The sequence below is a fragment of the Dendropsophus ebraccatus genome, chromosome 3, assembly GCF_027789765.1.
Source record: "Dendropsophus ebraccatus isolate aDenEbr1 chromosome 3, aDenEbr1.pat, whole genome shotgun sequence".
Classification (NCBI taxonomy): Eukaryota; Metazoa; Chordata; class Amphibia; order Anura; family Hylidae; genus Dendropsophus; species Dendropsophus ebraccatus.
The window spans coordinates 139,022,624-139,042,018 of NC_091456.1; the positions used below are offsets into that span (position 1 = coordinate 139,022,624).

Below are 19,395 nucleotides of genomic sequence, written 5' to 3' on the forward strand. Positions count from 1 at the left end.
TTTCTGCAGCAGATTTCATTTAAATAACTGATCACAGCATCAAATCTGCTGCAGATCCTGTAGGTGTGAACGCACCCTTAGGCTGGAAACACATATAGCAGTTTATTGGACATCTGCCACTTTGTCCAAAACCAGTAGAGGATCCAACAGAAGTATAAGTCCTCTCTTTATATTTTACATCCCATTTGAACTCACTGGTTTCGGCAAAATAAACTTCAGTGTGTGTTTCCAGCCTAACTTCTGCCAGTACTATATAATCTCTATCCCGTTTTATGTTAGATATTACGATGGATAAATATTTTTGTTGTTAAATAAATAGATACATAAATGTTTTTGTGCTGCGTTGTTAGATGTTTCATGTGAAACATTACTTTGTATGTGCACAGCCTCCCTCTGCCTGAGCCCTCCCTGGAGGAAAGGGCCATCATCGAAGCAATAACAACGTATTCCCTTCTTCCTCAGGTTTATTTCTGGACTTTTTCCTCTGCATGAGCTTCCTAGCAACTAATGGTCATAACTTCCTACCTGTGTGACAAGTCTCCTCCCCGCCAGGTACTACGGCACTCATAGGTATGCTGGCTGCACAAGCTATGCAAATCCTCAAATATACAGGTGATGAAAGTGCACTACACCAACACCCAATCAGTACTTAGTGACGACTGACGCAGGCCACTCACCTGTCCTCATTGGTGATCTGCATCTTCTACATTCTGGGAATACCTGTGGATGCTATGTATAAATAACCCAGCTGCGGAGACTTCTTTATCTACTCATCCTCCTCTCTCTCTTCTGTCACTGCGGACATACAGGTAAGAAGATTTCTCCCCTTTTCTCATCTACCTTTTACTCACCTTAAGAATAAGTATTTCTGTTACACCTGCTTAGGCTTCCTCAGATTTCACACAGATGGAGCAGTATTAGGACATCTGCCCATGTGTTTTCTTTACGCCACATACATTATGACAATGGGTAATTTAAAGCACCGTCACCCTATTAGTCAAAGAAAATATCCTATGACCAATTAAAAGAAATTTGGAAGAAAAAGCCTTGATTCCAGTATGAACATTCTTTCTTTCACCCCTTTTAGACACTCATCTTCATCATGCCCACCCAGTTGGAAGGTGCCATGGATACCATGATCCGGATCTTTCACCATTATTCAGGCAAAGAAGGTGACAAGTACAAGCTGAACAAAGGAGAACTGAAACAACTCCTGCAGAGTGAACTGACGGACTTCCTTGCTGTAAGTATGGAGGGCGCAGTAGTCAGCGCAGTATAAGTTTTGGGCTACTTTCACATGGTGGTATTTTGGTCAGTATTTTTACATGTTTAGATGATTTCGCCCTTTAGGCTGGGTTCACACTACATACTAAGCTAATTTTGTGGCATGTGCTCACAAATGTGCCGAATATAATTATTCTTAGACATTTGAATAAGTGGAACTGGCCATAGATGGCCACCATCAAGCTTTCCTGACTTTTCAACGTATACCACAAAATTAGTTTTATCGCAAGGGTTAACCCAACCTTTAGATAGATAAGAGTGTGTTAACGGAAGTCGTATTTGTTACAGCCTTAAGATTTGGTGTAAGGACAATAATAGGTTATGTTCATTGTATCTGTTACTAATAACCACGATGCATTACCAGATCCATTAGATGACAGATGGTAGTGGTGACCAATGGATTCTAGTCAATTACAATGGGGACAGGTTGTACCTATACAGAAAGTAGCATAGTTTCCTAACGCCATCAAGCAAGTACATGACCACTGTGTTCCCTGCTGACCGCTGAAGTTGTAGCCACTCTAAGAAAATACTATTCCTCCTTTTTCTGGATGGCACAATAGCTATATGCTACATATGGTGAGACAACAAACCTTACAATACATAGAGGATTGTAGTTGAAGAATAGTTTGACAGTTATGATAAATACTGTATATTGGCATAGTCTTGTAAGGATTCCCAGTATACATTCAGGTGGAGAATATTCCCTTTGTTGTTATGTTTACATGGGGCAAAAATGCATTTGACTGTTTAAAGGTCTGAATAGGGTTTTCAAATCCCATTCAGATTTATAGCAGCAAAATTTGCAATATTCTTGCAATAAATCTGCTATATGTGAAGATTACTCTGGAACTACCTGTCTGGAAAGAAAAAGTCAAAGACACAAAGTCAAAGAGTCAAAGACACAGTCTACTTGTAATTAGGATTTTCCCTGCAAACTAAAATTGTCTCTCCAGCTGTGATGAAACTACAACTCCCAATATGTCCTGGGTAGTTTTACCACAGTTGGAGAACTAAAGGTCGGAGGCGGGTGGTTTACAGGATAGGGGATATACATAATTGATACTATAATGCAGACCTTTAGTGCGCAATCACTTCCATAGTTTCTTAAAGGGATTCCATAGTTTCTTATACAGGATTAGAAAAATATAGCTGCTTTCTTTCAGACACATCACCACTCTCATCCTCAGTTTCTGTGTGGCATTACAGCTCACTTCTATCAGAGTGAATGAAGCTGTGAATGAGTGAGTTGTAATAACACACACAACCATGAAGCCAGGTGTGGCGCTGTTTTGAGAAGAAAAGCAGCCATGTTTTCCACGCACTGTACATTAAAAATAGAAAATGGTAGAATTCTGCATTTGAAAGGGAAATATCCTGGTGATGTAAGAAGGTTTATTTCAATATTCTTTAATATAAGTATTTGCATGTGGATATTGGAGGCAGCGTGCGGTATAGAGGGGGATTCTCCCTGCACGACACACTTTGCCTAGTGCTGTTTGTTTTCATTTGCACGGCTGTCATCTAACCCGACGCTGTCACCACATGCAAATCCCTCCTGCTGAAATCCTCACTTTAAATGCCATGCAGGGAAGGTTTGAATATGCTTTAGGTTACTAGTTCCTCCGGCCAGAAACGTGATAAAGATCCTCAGCTGCTTCAGAGCCTCTTGGGAAGCCAAGTTGTCAATGACAATATCTTACAGCAGAACAATTATTCCCATAGAAGATTGAGTTAAGGAAAGTGGAATGAAGATTAACTAAGATCTGCTCTACCTTGCTTGTAGCCTTTTCTGCTTCCATTTAACCAAACAATAACATTACTATTGATCTCTACAAAGAACTTTCCATTACTCATTGAGCGAGATTCGTGTTTTCTGGAAACATACACTCATGAGTCATTCTCACTAGCCGCTCATTCATTATTAAGCATTGACATCAATTGATTTAGGCCAGAAATTAATTGCCTTTTAGTTGTAGGATTATGTTCTGGAAGTGAAGGACAACCATTGTAGAATTAAAAAAGTATATTATTATTAATTATTATTAATTGTAGAAAAAAAATATTTTTTTCTCTGTAATTTTTTTGGACAGCATCATTTGAAAATTTTGGCGGCAGTAGTATTGTACTATGATTAAATACTGGTCAGAGCCAATTATGCTAGAAGAGAAAGATTTCTTTATATTAAAGGGGTACTCCAGAGATTTTTTTTTTAGTTATACAGATTTGTGAATTGCTGAACAGAGTTGCTGCTGCTGTATACCCAACAGGAAATGGTGTTTCCAGTCTGACATGGTGCTCTCCGCTGCCACCTCTGTTGGTGTCAGGAACTGTCCACAGCAGTAGCAAATCCCCATAGAAAACCTCTCCTACTGTGGACAGTTCCTGACATGGACAGAGGTGTCAGCAGGGAACACTGTGTCAGACTGTCCTGCAGGACATACAGCAGCTGATAAGTACTGGAAAACCTGAGTTATTTTTAAAATAGAAGTAATGTACAAATCTTTATAATTTTCTAACACTAGTTGATACATACATAGGCCCTGTGGCAGTTTATCAATGTAACAGCATGCACTGGCTATGGTGTTTTTTGTGTTTTTTTTTTTCAGGAAAAACTGGCTTTTTACCTTCCATAGACTTCTATAGTTAGAAAGAAAAAATGTCAATATGCATGTTGGCATTTTTTCTGGTATTTTCCAACAATTCTTAAATAGAAATCCTTCACATGATAAAAGAACAACATGACTGGTCAAAAATCAGTCAAAAAATACTATGGAAAACCCACAACATAATTGTCATGAGGGGTTTTCCATAGATTTATGACAAAATCCACAATAGAAAATTACCAGTGCATATGGACCTGGCCTTAGGCCCTTTACACATTACACATCAGTATTTTGATCAGTGTATTTAATCTAGCCAACAAAATACACTGCGGTCAGGTGTAATATTGTAGTTAGAAATGAGTGAACCTGCAGAAAATTCAGATCCGGTCAAACCCGAATGTTCAGCAGGTTCGCTCATCTTTAATTGTAATGTCTGCACACACATACCCTACCAGATAGATAAGTGTCTGATCAGTTGGGGTCTGACCGCTGGTACTTTCACCAATCAGGATATCCCTTATCCCATTAGTGAATGGAATGGCATCACACAAGCTTGGCTTAAGATCCATTCACTTAGTATGAAACATCTGAAGATGGCAGAGCACTGTACTTGTCTGTCTTCAGCAGTCTCATAGTGGGCTATTAGTGCTTCTCTATTCACATAAGACCCCATTGTCTTGACCAGTGGGGTTTCCAGTGGTTGGACAACTACCGATCAAATACTAGATCCACTGTCCTGTGGATTGATACTTTTTAATCTTAGAATAACTACTTTAAAACGACTTTGTACCGACAATCTATCCCCCCCAAAACCACTTGTACCTTCAGATAGCTGCTTTTAATCAAAGATCTTTCCTGGGGTCCATTTGGCAGGTGATGCAGGTATTAACTTTTAAACTTGCAGCCCTGTGTCAAATTGGCATGGCCTAGAGCACCCATGATCTAGGATTGCGACACCCCTCTGTCACTCCTCCCTGCCTTCCATCATTAGGAATGTCCCTAGAACAATTTCTCCTATTCATCACCTGTCTGAATACTTCACATGTGCTGGATTGTTAAGGCACCTGTGCAGTGTTCAGAGAGGTGATGAATTGGAAAAATACTGCCTGGGGCATTCCTAATGGTGAGAAGGTCAGGGAGGAGGGACGGAGGGACATTGCAGGCCTAGGGCACAGACACTCTAGGCCACACTAATTTTACACAGGGCTGCAAGTTTAAAAGTTGTCTTTTATGACAATAACTGCATCACCTGCCGAACGGACCCTAGGACAGATCTTGTATTAAAAGCGGCTATTCGAAGGTACAAGTGGTTAGGGGAGGGCAGATTGTGGGTACAGAGTCGCTTTAATAAACATAGTGGTACTGAAGGATAGGTATTCACATTAAGCACATTATAGATCTTTATTTTTTTTTTTAGTGTCAAAAAGATCCACAGCTGGTTGACAAGATCATGAACGATCTGGACTCCAACAAAGACAATGAAGTTGACTTCAATGAATTCGTAGTGCTGGTGGCCGCCCTGACCGTGGCCTGTAATGACTTCTTTGAAGAGCAGCTGAGGAAAAAGGGAAAATGAATAATGTTTGGGCGTTACTGCAAGGAATCCCGTCGGCAGCAATTGTCAAAGTGTACCATAGAAAAGTATCAGCATTATGGTTGTACCATGTCAATACCTATTACATAATAAATACAGGATAAAGTTGTTTTTTGTCTTTGTTGTTAATTCAGGCAAAATGTTGTCAAATTTTTCTATTCACCATTCTTAAAAAAAAACAAAAAACTTTTGATATGTCATAGAGAGATATCAAAAGTTTTTAAGTCAGAGTTTGACTGAGAAGACCCCACCCAATGTCAAGAATGAGCCAGAAGTCTGTGCTTGGTGCTTTCTTTTCCGACTCTGTGTCCTAGTTGGACTCCCAAAGCAAGTCTAGGGGGCCATCCATCTCTCATAGATTCAGAGGGGGACAGTCATCTAGCCTGGCTTAGGGTCCTATTCCACGGGCCGAGGAGGGCCCGATCAACGATGTAAACGAGCGGCGATCTGCTAGATCGCCACTCGTTTACTGGGCCTATTCCACGGCCCGATGATCGTTGAGCGAGGGCTGCAGGGACATCGTTACCGATGTCCTTGCAGCAGCAGCATACATTACCTGCAGGTCTTCTCCGCGCTGTCTTCATCCCAGGGTCCCGCGCGCTCTATCTTCTGAATGGCCGGTCAGCTGACAGGCCACACTCAGCCAATCACAGGCCGTGGCGGTCCCGGCCTGTGATTGGCTGAGCGCTCCGTCAGCTGACCGGCCATTCAGAAGATAGAGAGCGCGGGACCCTGGGATGAAGACAGCGCAGAGAAGACCTGCAGGTAATGTATGATGATGATGCTGCTGTCAAATCGTCGGTCGCCCGCCGCGCACCGCTATTCAACCGTAGCGATGCGCGGTGGGGGAACGATGATTTTAGGTCTGGCCCTAAATGAACGATCAGCCGATGACACGATTATTGGCTGATCGTTCTCTCTACTTCACCGAACGATAATCGGCCGAATCGGGCCAAATGAGGCCGATCCGGCCGATTATCGTTACTGTGGAATAGGGCCCTTACTCCTATGCCAGTCTTACATAAAGCAAGAATCTACTACTGCTCTGGAGCGGGCGTGAACCTTAATAAATATAGCGCGGGAGGAGGCACAGTCTCATCCCTGCCTTGCCTTTGTATACCACAGAGCAGGTGAGAAACTTGTTCTACTGACCAGTCAAAAGAAGTTTTTTCCACTGGCAGTAATACCTTAAAGGGTTACCCAGGAGAATTTTTTTTTTAAGGGTAGATCCACACGTACAGGATCTGCAGCAGATTTATTGGTGCAGATTTGAAGTTGCAGATTTAAAGCAAATCTACAGCATCAAATCTGCTGCAGATCCTGTACGTGTGAACCCACCCTAAGGGCCCTTTTACACAGAAAGATTATCTGACAGATTATCTGCAAAGATTTGAAGCCAAAACCAGGAACAGACTATAAACAGAGATCAGGTCATACCGGAAAGCCTGAGATTTCTCCTCTTTTCAAATCCAGTCCTGGCCTTGGCTTCAAATCTTTGGCTGATAATCTGTCAGATGATCTTTCTGTGTAAAAGGACCCTAAAGGAGAAGTCCCACCAACAATGAAATCTGCAGACAGGCAGGGGTGGGGATGGAAATAACTAAAGTTAACTCACCTGTGCCTCATAGCGCCGCAGCCAGGGTCCTGCAGCTCTGCTAGCTGCAAGGTCACAACACTGGCTGAGTGATTGCCCGCTCAACAATCTGCGACTAGGGTGGGACACCGCCCCAGTCACTGATTGGCTGATTGGCTGAGCCACGCTGTAACATTGCTTCTGCAAGAGCCGGATACGTGACATACCTGCAGAAAATGGCGTCTAGCGGTAGCGAACAGGACCATGGCAGCAGCGCTATGAGGCACGGGGTGAGTTAACTTGTTTATTAACTTGTTTATTATTTTCACACTCACATGGCTGCCTGCAGATTTCATAGTTGGTGGGACTTCTCCTTTAAATGAATTGGTGTAATAAATAAAGTTATACAAACTCAAACCTTTCAGCTGCTGAATGTCCTGCAGGAAGTGGTGTATTCTTTGCAGTCTTGCAAAGTTTAAGTAATATGGTACTCAAAGTAATATACAAATTAGAGAAAGTTTATTGTACAGATCATAATCCAGCCTTGGTAAATATGCACATAAGAAAAAACGTAAAGGATAGCTGTGGCAACGGTGTAATCCTTGGTATGGAGCACCATTAGGAGCATTGCCCTGCCCCCATCGCGTGAGCCAGCCCAACCGCACCATTGATTATCATTAGGAGCAGGACAGATCAGCACTCTGGGGGCAGGGCAGCGCTCCTAACAGGGCTCCAGGCTGAGAAATTACACTGCCAACAGCACACTAATGGTGCTGAGGAGGAAGGTAAGAGACATACAACGAACTAGATCCTTCTCATCCCAACATCAACTATCAAGAGAGAGTAAGGAGGCCTCTATACGCATAGACAATTAATGGTCCAACCAAAATTGTCAGGCTCGGCCTACTGTTTCCTAATGTGCCTAAAAGGGATTATGCAGGACAAGAAAAAGCACAGCTAGTGTCTTGCAAAAACAGTGCCATTCCTGTCCTCAGAGTGAGTGTGTGTGTGTGTGTGTCAGCACAGGGCCTATGGTAAAGTTAATCCGCCCCTGGTGTGTGATTGTGTGTGTGTGTCGTATTGTAATTCAGTTACATTCACTTCAATGAGCTGCAAAATCCACACCCAAACTGAGCACAAGAGTGGTGCTGTTTTTTATATAAACCAGTTGACCGTTTTGGTCAACACTGCCTCTGCCATGCCAGCTGCAGGACCAGACACAGCACAACCACGTTCTAGAGCTACAGAGTTTTGAGAAAAGTCACAGTGTTGACCGAAACGTTGCCACTTGTAGCCTTTGCGTTTTTTCTTATGTGCATACTTCCCATTGGCAAGGCTGGATTATGATCTGTTTAATAAACTTTCTCGAATTAGCATATTACTTTGAATACCGTATTCATTAAACTTTGCTATATGGGATTGAGGAATCTCCAATTACTGGCACTGATACCAACGGAATAAAGAGAGTGCAGAACACATATTCTTTCCAGACTGACACATTGCTCTCGGCTGCCCCCTCTATCTGTTTCAGGAATTATTCAGAGCAGGAGAGGTTTTCTATGGGGATTTGCAACTGTTGTGGATAGTTCCTGTCACAGACAGAGGTGGCAGCAAAGAGTACCATGTCAGACTGTAATATGGAAGTATTACAGGTGAAATACCATCAGTACGTCCTCTATATTCAATCTGTATTCCTGCACAGTAAATACTGATGGGTGCCTTATAGACGGGAAGTTAAATTACATCTGTACTTAATCCCTATTTATAGATATCAACTAGCATATTTAAAAAGTAGCTTTAAAGTAACACATGTTGCATTATTAAAATAATTGCATATTATCTACGACTATGTGAATAGCCCCATAGATTAACATTAGATTTTTATTATGTAGTGCAAAAAAAACACAATATGGAACCAGCCTTAGTGTATGATGACACAGGGTGGATATGCTGTGGATTTTCCAAAATCCACAGCATAAAAATTTACACCAACTCGCACAAACAATGGCCACATTTATCAACCTCAAAAGCTGGGCTATGATTGGTTGTAATCTGTGTGAGCTGAGAATCAGAGACATTTTTGTCTGGGCAATTGTATTTAAAGGGGTACTATAGCAGGTTAGTTGAATCAAATCTGCCCCCTATTGCACACAGGCCACTGAGAAGAAAGGTATGTCTGTTACCTTCCTCGTCTGCTCCGTTCCCATGCTGTTAGCAGTGTAATTCTTGGTCCGGAGCACTGCCCTGTCCCCATCGCGTGAGCTGGCCTATCGGCTCCATTGATTATCATTAGGCCAGATTGGTGCTCTGGGGGTGGGGCAGTGCTCCTAACAGTGCTCCAGACCAAGGATTACACTGCTAAAAGCACAATAACGGCGCGGAGGTGGAAAATAAGATACATACAAACAATCTGATCCCAACAATTTGATCCCCAGTGTACTTTAGCTACCCGCAGTCTGCTCTCACCCCCAGTTTGCCCAAGCTACCCCCAGTCTGCCCCAGCTACCGGCAGTCTGTCCATCAACCCCAGTCTGCTCCAGCTACCCCCCATTCTGCTTCATCTAACCCCCATTCTGCTCCAGCTACCCCCCAGTCTGCTCCAGTCACCCCCCAGTCTGCTTCAGTCACCCCCCAGTCACAACTATTTTGCCCCAGTCTCCCCCCAGTCTGCTCCAGTCACCCTCAGTCTGCTTCAGTCACCCCGAGTCTGCCCCAGCCACTTCTCAGTCTGCTCTAGCTACCCCCAGTCTGCTCCAGTCACCCCTAGTCTGCCCGAACTACCCCAGTCTGCCCCAGCCTGCCCCAGCTACCCCCAGTCTGCTCCCTGTGGAAAAGAGAAAAGAAAGCGGGGGCGCCTCCTGGTACGATAAAAGATGGCAAGAGTATCAAACACAGAAAGAATGTGTTGCACTCACCTAAAGGAGTTGTGCTGGATTATAGGCACAACTCTATATCAGGCATAGTAGAATGAACACCGCAGCTCCTGCCGGGGTACGTCCAAGAGAGTTGTACGATAAGTGGTGTAGTATGCCGGCCACAGCAGGCTTTAGGACCATGTGAAGTCCCGGCTTGTATAGGGCGCAGGTGTCCAGATAAACCACAGATTGGAGTGGTTGCTTCGTAGAAGGGAATTTTATTAAAAATACAACAACGCGTTTCGGCCACCGAATATAAGGTGGCCTTTCTCAAGTTTACACAACATAATGGAAACAGGGGTTTAAATGGTGTATGGTATAGCATCATAGCTCATCACTTTCGGGGCGACGGCATATATATGAGCGGCGCCTCAAGTGTATATGAGTAAACTAGTACAGAAGTCAAATGTAAATCATGAAATAAACAGCATACATAAGTAAAAAAACTTGTATAACTTACAGTTCCAGGGAGTTCCAGAGGTCAGTGTCTGGGTCCGGTAAGGTCACGTGAGCGGCCGGGCGTCATTGCGTCATTATGGTCATGCGCACCGGCATCATGTGATTTCGGAACTCCGGAATCACATGATGCCGGTGCGCATGACCATAATGACGCAATGACGCCCGGCCGCTCACCTGACCTTACCGGACCCAGACACTGACCTCCGGAACTCCCTGGAACTGTAAGTTATACAAGTTTTTTACTTATGTATGCTGTTTATTTCATGATTTACAACGCGTTGTTGTATTTTTAATAAAATTCCCTTCTACGAAGCAACCACTCCAATCTGTGGTTTATCTGGACACCTGCGCCCTATACAAGCCGGGACTTCACATGGTCCTAAAGCCTGCTGTGGCCGGCATACTACACCAGTCTGCTCCCTGTCACCCCTAGTCTGCCCGAACTACCCCAGTCTGCCCCAGCTACCCGTCTTTCTCAAGTCTGCTCCAGTCATCCCCTGTTACCCGTCTGCTCCAGTCTCCCCCCCAGTCTGATTCAGTCACCCCCAGCTACCCCAGTCTCCCCCCAGTCTGCTCCAGTCACCCTCAGTCCGCCCCATCTACCCCCAGTCTGCCCCAGACACTTCCAAGTCTGCTTCAGCTACCCCCAGTCTGCTCCAGTCACCCCCAGTCTGTCCCAGATATCCCAGTCTGCCCCAGTCTCCCCCCCCCCAGTCTTCTCCAATCTCCCCCCAGTCTGCTCCAGCTACCCCCAGTCACTTTCCAGCCTGCTCCAGTCACTTCCCAGTCTTCCCCAGTCACTTCCCAGTCTGCTCCAGTCACCCCCAGTCTGTCTCAGTCTTCCCCAGTCTGCTCTAATTACCCCCAGTCTCCTCCAGGCACCCCTAGCTACCAAGGTTTCATGGGGCCCCATGCAGTTGTTTGGTATGGGGCCCCATGACTCCTAGTTACACCCCTGCCCCTCATCTGTTCCTGTACTACTCCACCCCTCATCTGTTCCTGTACTACTACTGTACCCCTCATCTATTCCTGTACCGCTACTCCACCACTCATCTATTCCTGTACTACTACTACTACAACCCTCATCCTTTTGTGTTGTTCTGACTGGAAAGTTCTGGGGAAAAAAACAACCCAAAACACTGGTGACAAGCCACACCACGAAAACCACACCCACAATAAGCCACAACCACCGAAACCACACCCCACAATAAGCCTCCCAAAAGAATCTTGTCTTGAAAGTAATGGTGGCTACAGATTTCGGGACAACAGAGGAGTGCAGAGAGGTAAGCATAACATGTTTGTTATGTTTTCTTATATGGCAGCAACAATTGTCCACAATGTCTTGTTGTCTTGTATGCTAAGATTTCCCTTCATTAGAGCTAAAGGACCTAACTCAACCCCTGAAAACCCCATAGCATTTTCCTTCTTCCACCTAACTTTATATCTGGCACAATGCAGTCAGACTAGTAACGTTGTAGATTTGCGGAACCCAGATTGGTCCATAAGACACCAGATAGAGAAGTGTGATCCGTCTCTCCATGAAATACAATTTTACTGCTTCACAGTGGTGTCATGCTTTACCATAATCCATCCAACACTCGCCATTTTGAGAGGAGATGTAAGGCTTACATGCAGCTGCTCGGCCAGGGGAAACCATGCCAAGTTCCTTGTGTGCAGTTTTTGTACTCATTACCATAAGGTTTAGTATCTGCAGTTATTAAAGGACCAAAATAGATAAACTATGTAAGGTGCTGCAGAATCAGATGGCGCTGTACAAATAAAATCGATATTATTAGATTAGTTGCGCAGAGCCGGCACAGGGCCAGCCAGGTTTACTAAAAAGCACACACCAGGAAAACAAGGAGAGGGTCTTTACAAACTTTATGTCTCAACTTTGTGGTTGTGGTTCCTAAAAGCTTCCACTAACACCACTTACAGGTGATGGTGGAAAATGTAGGAGGGAAGAAATTTCCTCTAGAATTCAGTAAGGTATGTCTATCAGGCTATGTTCACACTACGTATAGAGACCGGCTGTTCCGTGACCCGGCCGGGTCACGGAACGGCCGGTCTCTGCCTGGATCATCCTGGCCGGTACTTAAGTACCGGCCGGATTATCTTCCCGGCCGCAGAGCTCTAATGCGGACACATCAGCGCGCGCGCACATCAGAACTTCCCATAGCACACAGTGAAGCGAGCGGCCAGAGCCGCTCGCTTCACTGTGTGACCTGACAGGGTTTCCTACGGCCGCAATTCATTGAATACACTGACATGTATGCGATCCCGGCATGAGTGTATACGATGTGTATACGCTCTGCCAGGGATCCCTTTGAAAATAAGGCATTGTTCCACTCTGCATAAAGTAAGGCCGTTGTTGCCAATGGCAACAATGGCCGTACTTTTACGTAGTGTGAACATAGCCTAAAGGATATATTATATAATAAATAATACTTCTCTAGGTGTTAAACAGTTAAACCTTTAGATGTTCACTGGTGCGGCAGGGTTCCCTTGTGTTGTGGGCACAGGTGCTATTACTACCAGGTAACCCTATCCTGTTCTTAAGATTATCCTTGAATTGCTTGTTAAGGCTCTTTACAATAAACATAGTGAATGGGTTAAACAGAACATTAATGACTACCCAAATGATGCAATAAACTTAATATAACCTCCTCCTGCTTTTAATAGCTGTGAGTTGTTACAAAGTGGATATTACAACATTACAAGTCTCTCGATGGCAGACCTGTGAACTGTGTCTTTATGATGTAAGCAGATGATAAGTTACTCTGTGTCAGGATTTAGCTCCAGCTGAATTCTTCATAAATAAATCATTATGTTGTCGACCCAAGTCATACTGCTGGGATGGGGAACCTTTGGCCCTCCAGCTGTTGCAAAACTACAATTCCCCGCTTTGGCGGGCCAGGCATCATACAAATTGAAGTTTGGCAACAGTTAGAGGGCCAAGGGTTCCCCATCCCTGTCTTACGGTATAAAGGATTTCTTGGTGGTCTCTATGGCTAAAAATGCATGTTATCGTTGGTGAACCGGGCTTCATGTCTGCCGTACCCCATCTCCCCACCTACAAAGACCACCAAGATATTATACAGGAAGAAATGAAATGTCCAGAATAATATCAGATTAAGAATGATGCTGAGAACTCCTTATATGGAAAGGGGGTGACAGTATCACTGGGCATAAGTAAGGGGGTAGGGTATAATTCCAGTACTACCCCAACTCCATTGGAGTTGGAGAAATGCAGCTCTCGGCTGTCTTCCAAGGCTCTAAAGAGAATGTAAGGAGCATTGTTCACTTTTTGGGGTCCTTATTTTCTAGATTGTGGGGGGTCCAATGTCTTAGTTATGTCCTATCATGTGGATATTCTTACCGTGAACAACTTGTTAAGATGGGAATACCCCATTAAACTATTCCTGTCACGGTGAGAGCTTTTTTATGTTTTTTTTACATCAATGGGATATTGCAGGTCAGACAGATTTAATTTAAAAAAGTTATGTTGCAATATATATACAATGTGTTTCACTCTTTCTAGGAAAAGTGTCAGGAATGTGTAGTACCTGGTGTGAACTGGGCCTGGTGTTTGCTTTTGTGTGCCACACCCGATTGCTTCTCAGCTTCCGGCAATGCAGGAGTTAAGCTGAGAAGCTTCTGGACTTGATTTTGCACCTGTGTTGTCTCTGTGATTAACGGGGTTCTCTGCCTGTCTGTACCTGGAAGATTAGAGCAATGGTCCGATAGGATCCACACCAGGCTCTTGGTCAGCATAAAACAAAGCTGAGGCAGAGTCCCAGCACTGTCTATTTAGGTTAATACCCTGGTCCCAGCTCCCCCCCTGTCTATTCCTGCATTTCCCGTCCTGACACCCTTTGCTTGCTTGTCTGTTACCTGACCTCTGGCTTTCACTTTAGACTATCTGACTGTTAGGATCCAGACAGCAGGACAAGACAAGACAGTGAGCCCTAAGCTCAGCCCCGCCCACTGTCCTCTACCTACTTGCCACAATCCGCCCTAAGATGGTGGCGAGCAACTTGGCGGCGGTTCCTGCACTGGCTAGGTGGGACACAAAGACAAGACAAACAGACAGACAGACAAACACAATGAAGAATAGTCAACAGTCCGCGTCACAACAATCGGGCAGCAAAAGTACAAAATCACAATCCAATAAACGTAGTCAAAGTCCAGGCAATATGGTCAAGGGCAGGCGGCAAGCAAGTGAAGTCAAGGAATAAGGCAAAGATCAGGAATAGCAAATACACAGAAGATACAAGCAGGCAGAGACTAAATCAATAACCAGCAATGATATCCAAGACTGAGGTAGTTATATAGGAGGCCAGGGTTCTGATCCAGAACATCATTGGACCATCCCCCTGATCTCCAAGCACAGACACCTGAGAACAAAACAGATCCACTGGCAGGAAGACCTGTCAGTCACAGCAGAACCAAAACACAGATTAACCCAGACATGGCCAGACAGAACTCAGCAGGTGAAGTCGGGGGTGTCTCTCAAGGTGAGCAAATAACCAGAGTTCACACACTACAAAACAAAACACAGAAACAGAATGCAAGAAAATCAGCGCCTTCTCGGCCGCACAGCACGAGCCGAGGGGCGCATAATGCTCCGCAAAGATACAGTCCTGACACTGACTTATACTTGTTTTTGTACTGCGCTGCCTATCTGGTTTTGACCCTTGCTAGTTTACTATCTGATATTGTGTTTGTCTGTGTGTCTTGTTCTGTGTGCACGTACCCAGTGTAGGGAACGACATTGTGGTTGTGCACGGCTGCCTAGGGCCGTGTGAGGCAAGTAGGTAGGGACAGTTAGTGAGGTAAGTTTCAGGGCTCACTGTCGTGTCATGTCCCTACCTAACCCGTCCTGACAGAATAGCCAGCCGAAACTGCTTTTGGGTCATGGACGCCATGAATGTTATGACTGACATTGTGGATCAGATGCAGCAGCTCAATACCTCGGTGCAGGAGCTCGCTGAATGGGTCCTAGTACAGGAGACTGTTTCCCAACAGCTTACCAGAGAAATTCAATGGGGACAGGAGAAGCTTCCGTGCCTTCCAGAAGGGTTGTAGGCTGTTTTTTAGACTGCGTCCTCGCTCCTCAGGAAACGAGGTTCAGAAAGTGGGTATTGTTATGTCCCTTTTCCAGGGACCTCCTCAGGAGTGGGCTTTTTCTTTGTCACCTGACTCCCCTGACCTGCAGACGGTCAACCGGTTCTTCTCTGCATTAGGACTGCTTTATGATGACCCGGATAGTGCAGCCAATGCTGAGCAACACCTGACTATACTACGGCAAGGTGAACGACCGTTTGAGGACTACTGCTCAGAGTTCTCTGAGCTATTTAGGTTAATACCCTGGTCCCAGCTCCTCCCTGTCTATTCCTGCGTTTCCTGACCTCTGGCTTTGAGTGTAGGGAACGTCATTGTGGTTGTCCGTGGCTGCCTAGGGCCGTGTGAGGCAAGTAGGTGGGTTCAGTTTCAGGGCTCACTGTCGTGTCTTGTCCCTACCTGACCCGTCCTGACAAAAAGTGATGCAATGTATTGGAATAAATAAATTATTTTAAAGATTTGAAACTTTAGCAGTTAACATTAAATAAGCACTGGTCATTTCAACAAATTTCTAATATCCAGTAGTTTACTGAGGGATCAAGTTACATGCTGCCCATATGAGTATATTAGGAGAGGGGAGAGGAGAAAGAAGGAGAAGAGGGGTAGATAGGTAGATGGAGACAGAATCTGCAGAGAGACAACTGTAGTAGATAGTGAGTAATTGATTCACAGCTTACACTGTTCAGTACTGCTATATAATGTCCTTTATGCTGCTGCTTATGAGGATTTGTTATACAGATATAGGGGCACAGGATCCACTCTTGTGTGTGCGTGCAGTGTATAGACATCATAGCAGCTAGTCTTCACTGACTAGAAATACTAAAAATGACTGGCCTTAGTGACTCTAATCGAATAAATCAAAAATGATACATAAATACACAGCTATACAGTACAGAGTAATAAATGTGGTCATTTGCACAATGGAGATAATCCATACACTGCATTGGCTGTTCACATTTCAACGCATTTACCTAGGTGTGATTATTCAGTATAGTCTGCTGTAAGGGATGAGCTGCTGTGTCCATGGCATTTATTACTGTTATCGTTATTAATGCTTTCTTGGAGATTTTCATTAGCATTATGTCAGTGTCTTGCCCCTGTGGGAGAAGGATTACACAAGGATATATCCAATACATTCTATTAATTAGTGTTGACTTCTCTTCCCAAGTAAATGATAGTCTGGAAATTTTCTACCCTGTAAATTCAGGACATAAGAAAAAACTAGGTTGTCCACAAGTCAAGCAGTTCACTAGAGATGTAGATGAACACTGCGAAAAGGGACAAAATCAGCTTTTTTTCTTACTATATACAATCAGACACTGATACACAATTTTTTTTTTTTATTTTAGATTTTTTAAATTCAATTTTCTGTACATAATTATAAGGGCAGCCATCTTGCCTGAGCTGCTACTCTGAACTGTTAATGGCATTAAAGGGGTTATCCAGCGCTACAAAAACATGGCCACTTTTCCCCCTACTGTAGTTCAGGTGCAGTTTGCAATTAGGCTCCATTTACTTCAATGGAACTGAGTTTTAAAACCCCGCCCAAACTGGAGACAACAGTAGGGGGAAAGTGGCCATGTTTTTGTAGCGCTGGATAACCCCTTTAAAGTGTACCTGTCGTTATAACTTTCAAAACCTAAATGAACAGTAGATATAAAGCAAGTTTGCAATTTACATTCATTATTTTCTTTTTTTCTAGTTATCATGGAAAACACGGTCTAAACACAGGTTTCCCATGTCATCTGAGCGCTCACAGAGATTGTGATTGATGGACACATTGAGCCGTGGCACTCTGCACTGGCCACACTTCATGTGGTTAGCCTGTCACCAGAAAACCCTGGGCGTACCGGTACGCCCAGACTGCATATACCGCTATGAACCAAGCTCAGGAGTTGAGCATGCTTTACAGTGAGTGAGGGATGGCTCCTATCAGCAGCCGGGCCCTCATTGTTAATGACAGGATACACCAATCACACTACAGATCGTCATTAAGCCCTTAAATGCTGAGATCACAGCAGAATCACAGCGTTTAAGTGTAACAGGAGCAGCTCCTGTCACTGATTGGGACCCCGGCAGTGTGATTGGGGGGGTCCCGATTGCTTCCCAAATCCTCCGAAGGAGTTCTCTTTACCTCTGTTAGGTTTGGACGGCGTTCTGCTAATAGGGTCTGCCACAGGTAGGCTCTATGTGCAGAATGCTGATAACACTGATCAATGCTATGCCATGTCCCCAGGGGGACTTAAAAAGTGTGAAAAATGTTTTTAAAAATATCCCAAACCCCAATAAAAAGTAAAATCACCCTCTATCCCATTATATAAATAAAATGTAAAGATAATTAAACAAGCAAACATATTATATACCGTAGTGTGCATATTTGTCTGATCTATAACAATATAACAATAGTTTTCCTGTAAGGTGAACGGCGTAAATAAAGATCTACAAAAATATGGTATAAATAAAGACTAGAGATCATGGCACAAAAAATTACACCCCATACAGCCCCGTAGGTTTAATAATAAAGCTGTCACAATAGGGCCATTTTAATAATAATTATTTGCAAAAAAAAAAGCTGTATAAACATGGATATCATTGTTGCATGGACTGACCTTTAGAATTATAGTATTGTGTCACTTTTACCGTAACATGCATTAGATAGATACGGAAACCCCCAAAAGTTACACTATTGCATTTTTTCCCCAATTTCACCAAATTTTATTTTCACAAATAATATGTTGGGGCTTCTGTCATGCATGTTATGGTAGATTGAAAGACGTCATTACAAAGTATAATTGTTCCTGAAAAAAACAGCCCTTAGATGGCCCTGTAGATAAAAAAATTAAAGTGCTGTAGCTCTTAGAAGGCGAGGGGGAAAAAACGAAAATGCAAGAATGAAAATTGGCGCCGTCCTTTATGCCATTTTGGGCTGCGTCATGAAGGGGTTAAACATAAAAATTAGATTTAAAGTGATAGTTCATTTCCTGACAATATGTTTACTGACAAATCATTTTCTTTAGAAATGTTGGTAGGCACACGCTGCCATGTAGTGTTCTATGTTTCTGAATATTCCTAAGGCTGTTCCTAACATTTGGCCAGTGCTGATAAACATTACAAACTGTCAGGTAGGGTTTTGGGAAAACAATAAGACAAGAGCAGCCCTGCACTGGCACCGTCCCAGCTCTCCCTATCTACTTGCCTCAACAGTCCTAGGTAACTGCGGACAACTTGTTGGCGTTCCCTACACTGAATAAAGTGCAACACAGGACAGAACAAGACAAACAAACGTAACAAAGAATGGTCAGAAGAAAAGGGTCAGCAACAGCCGGGCAGCTAAGGTACAAAATCAGGATCCGTATGCAAAGTCAGGGAACAAAATACAAGGTCAAAATATCAGAAGCTAGCAAACAGAGAAACGCTTGATCCAGGCTCAAAGCTCTCTCACAGGCAATGGACTGAGGCCTAGGGCTGGATTAAATAGTGGATAGGAACCTAGGTGCTGACAGCTAACTGGCCAGGTCAGCTGTCAATCAGGCGGAAACAATAAGTAAGTGAGCCACAGCAAAGAAGGTGCAGGAAAAACTGAAAAACATGGCCCGGATCACAGAAGACAAAAGCAAAAGAAACAGAAGAAAACCAGGCACGGACTTCATGCCAAAAGCGCAGGCTTTGGCGCAGAGGTCGGATCTTCACTGCAGAGGGTGGCACTGATGCTTTTTCAGGCACGATCATGACACAAACAATCATAGTACCATTTTGAGAGGTCGTTCTTCACAGTCTATGGATTAACTGAACTTTGTGTAGCACATTTATAAACTATGTGTCCCTGTATCACCTCTCTGC

At 43.9% G+C, this 19,395-nt stretch overlaps 1 protein-coding gene across 1 annotated transcript; it reads left to right on the forward strand.

Moving 5' to 3' along the window:
- The first annotated feature begins 779 nt into the window (after nucleotides 1–779).
- Nucleotides 780–5,486, forward strand: S100Z (S100 calcium binding protein Z). The gene is made up of 3 exons (XM_069964625.1): nucleotides 780–809; nucleotides 1,088–1,243; nucleotides 5,308–5,486. Exons 2-3 carry the CDS (start codon nucleotides 1,103–1,105, stop codon nucleotides 5,464–5,466), a joined length of 300 nt encoding a protein of 99 aa, XP_069820726.1. The 5' UTR covers nucleotides 780–809; nucleotides 1,088–1,102; the 3' UTR covers nucleotides 5,467–5,486.
- Nucleotides 5,487–19,395: the final 13,909 nt, after the last annotated feature.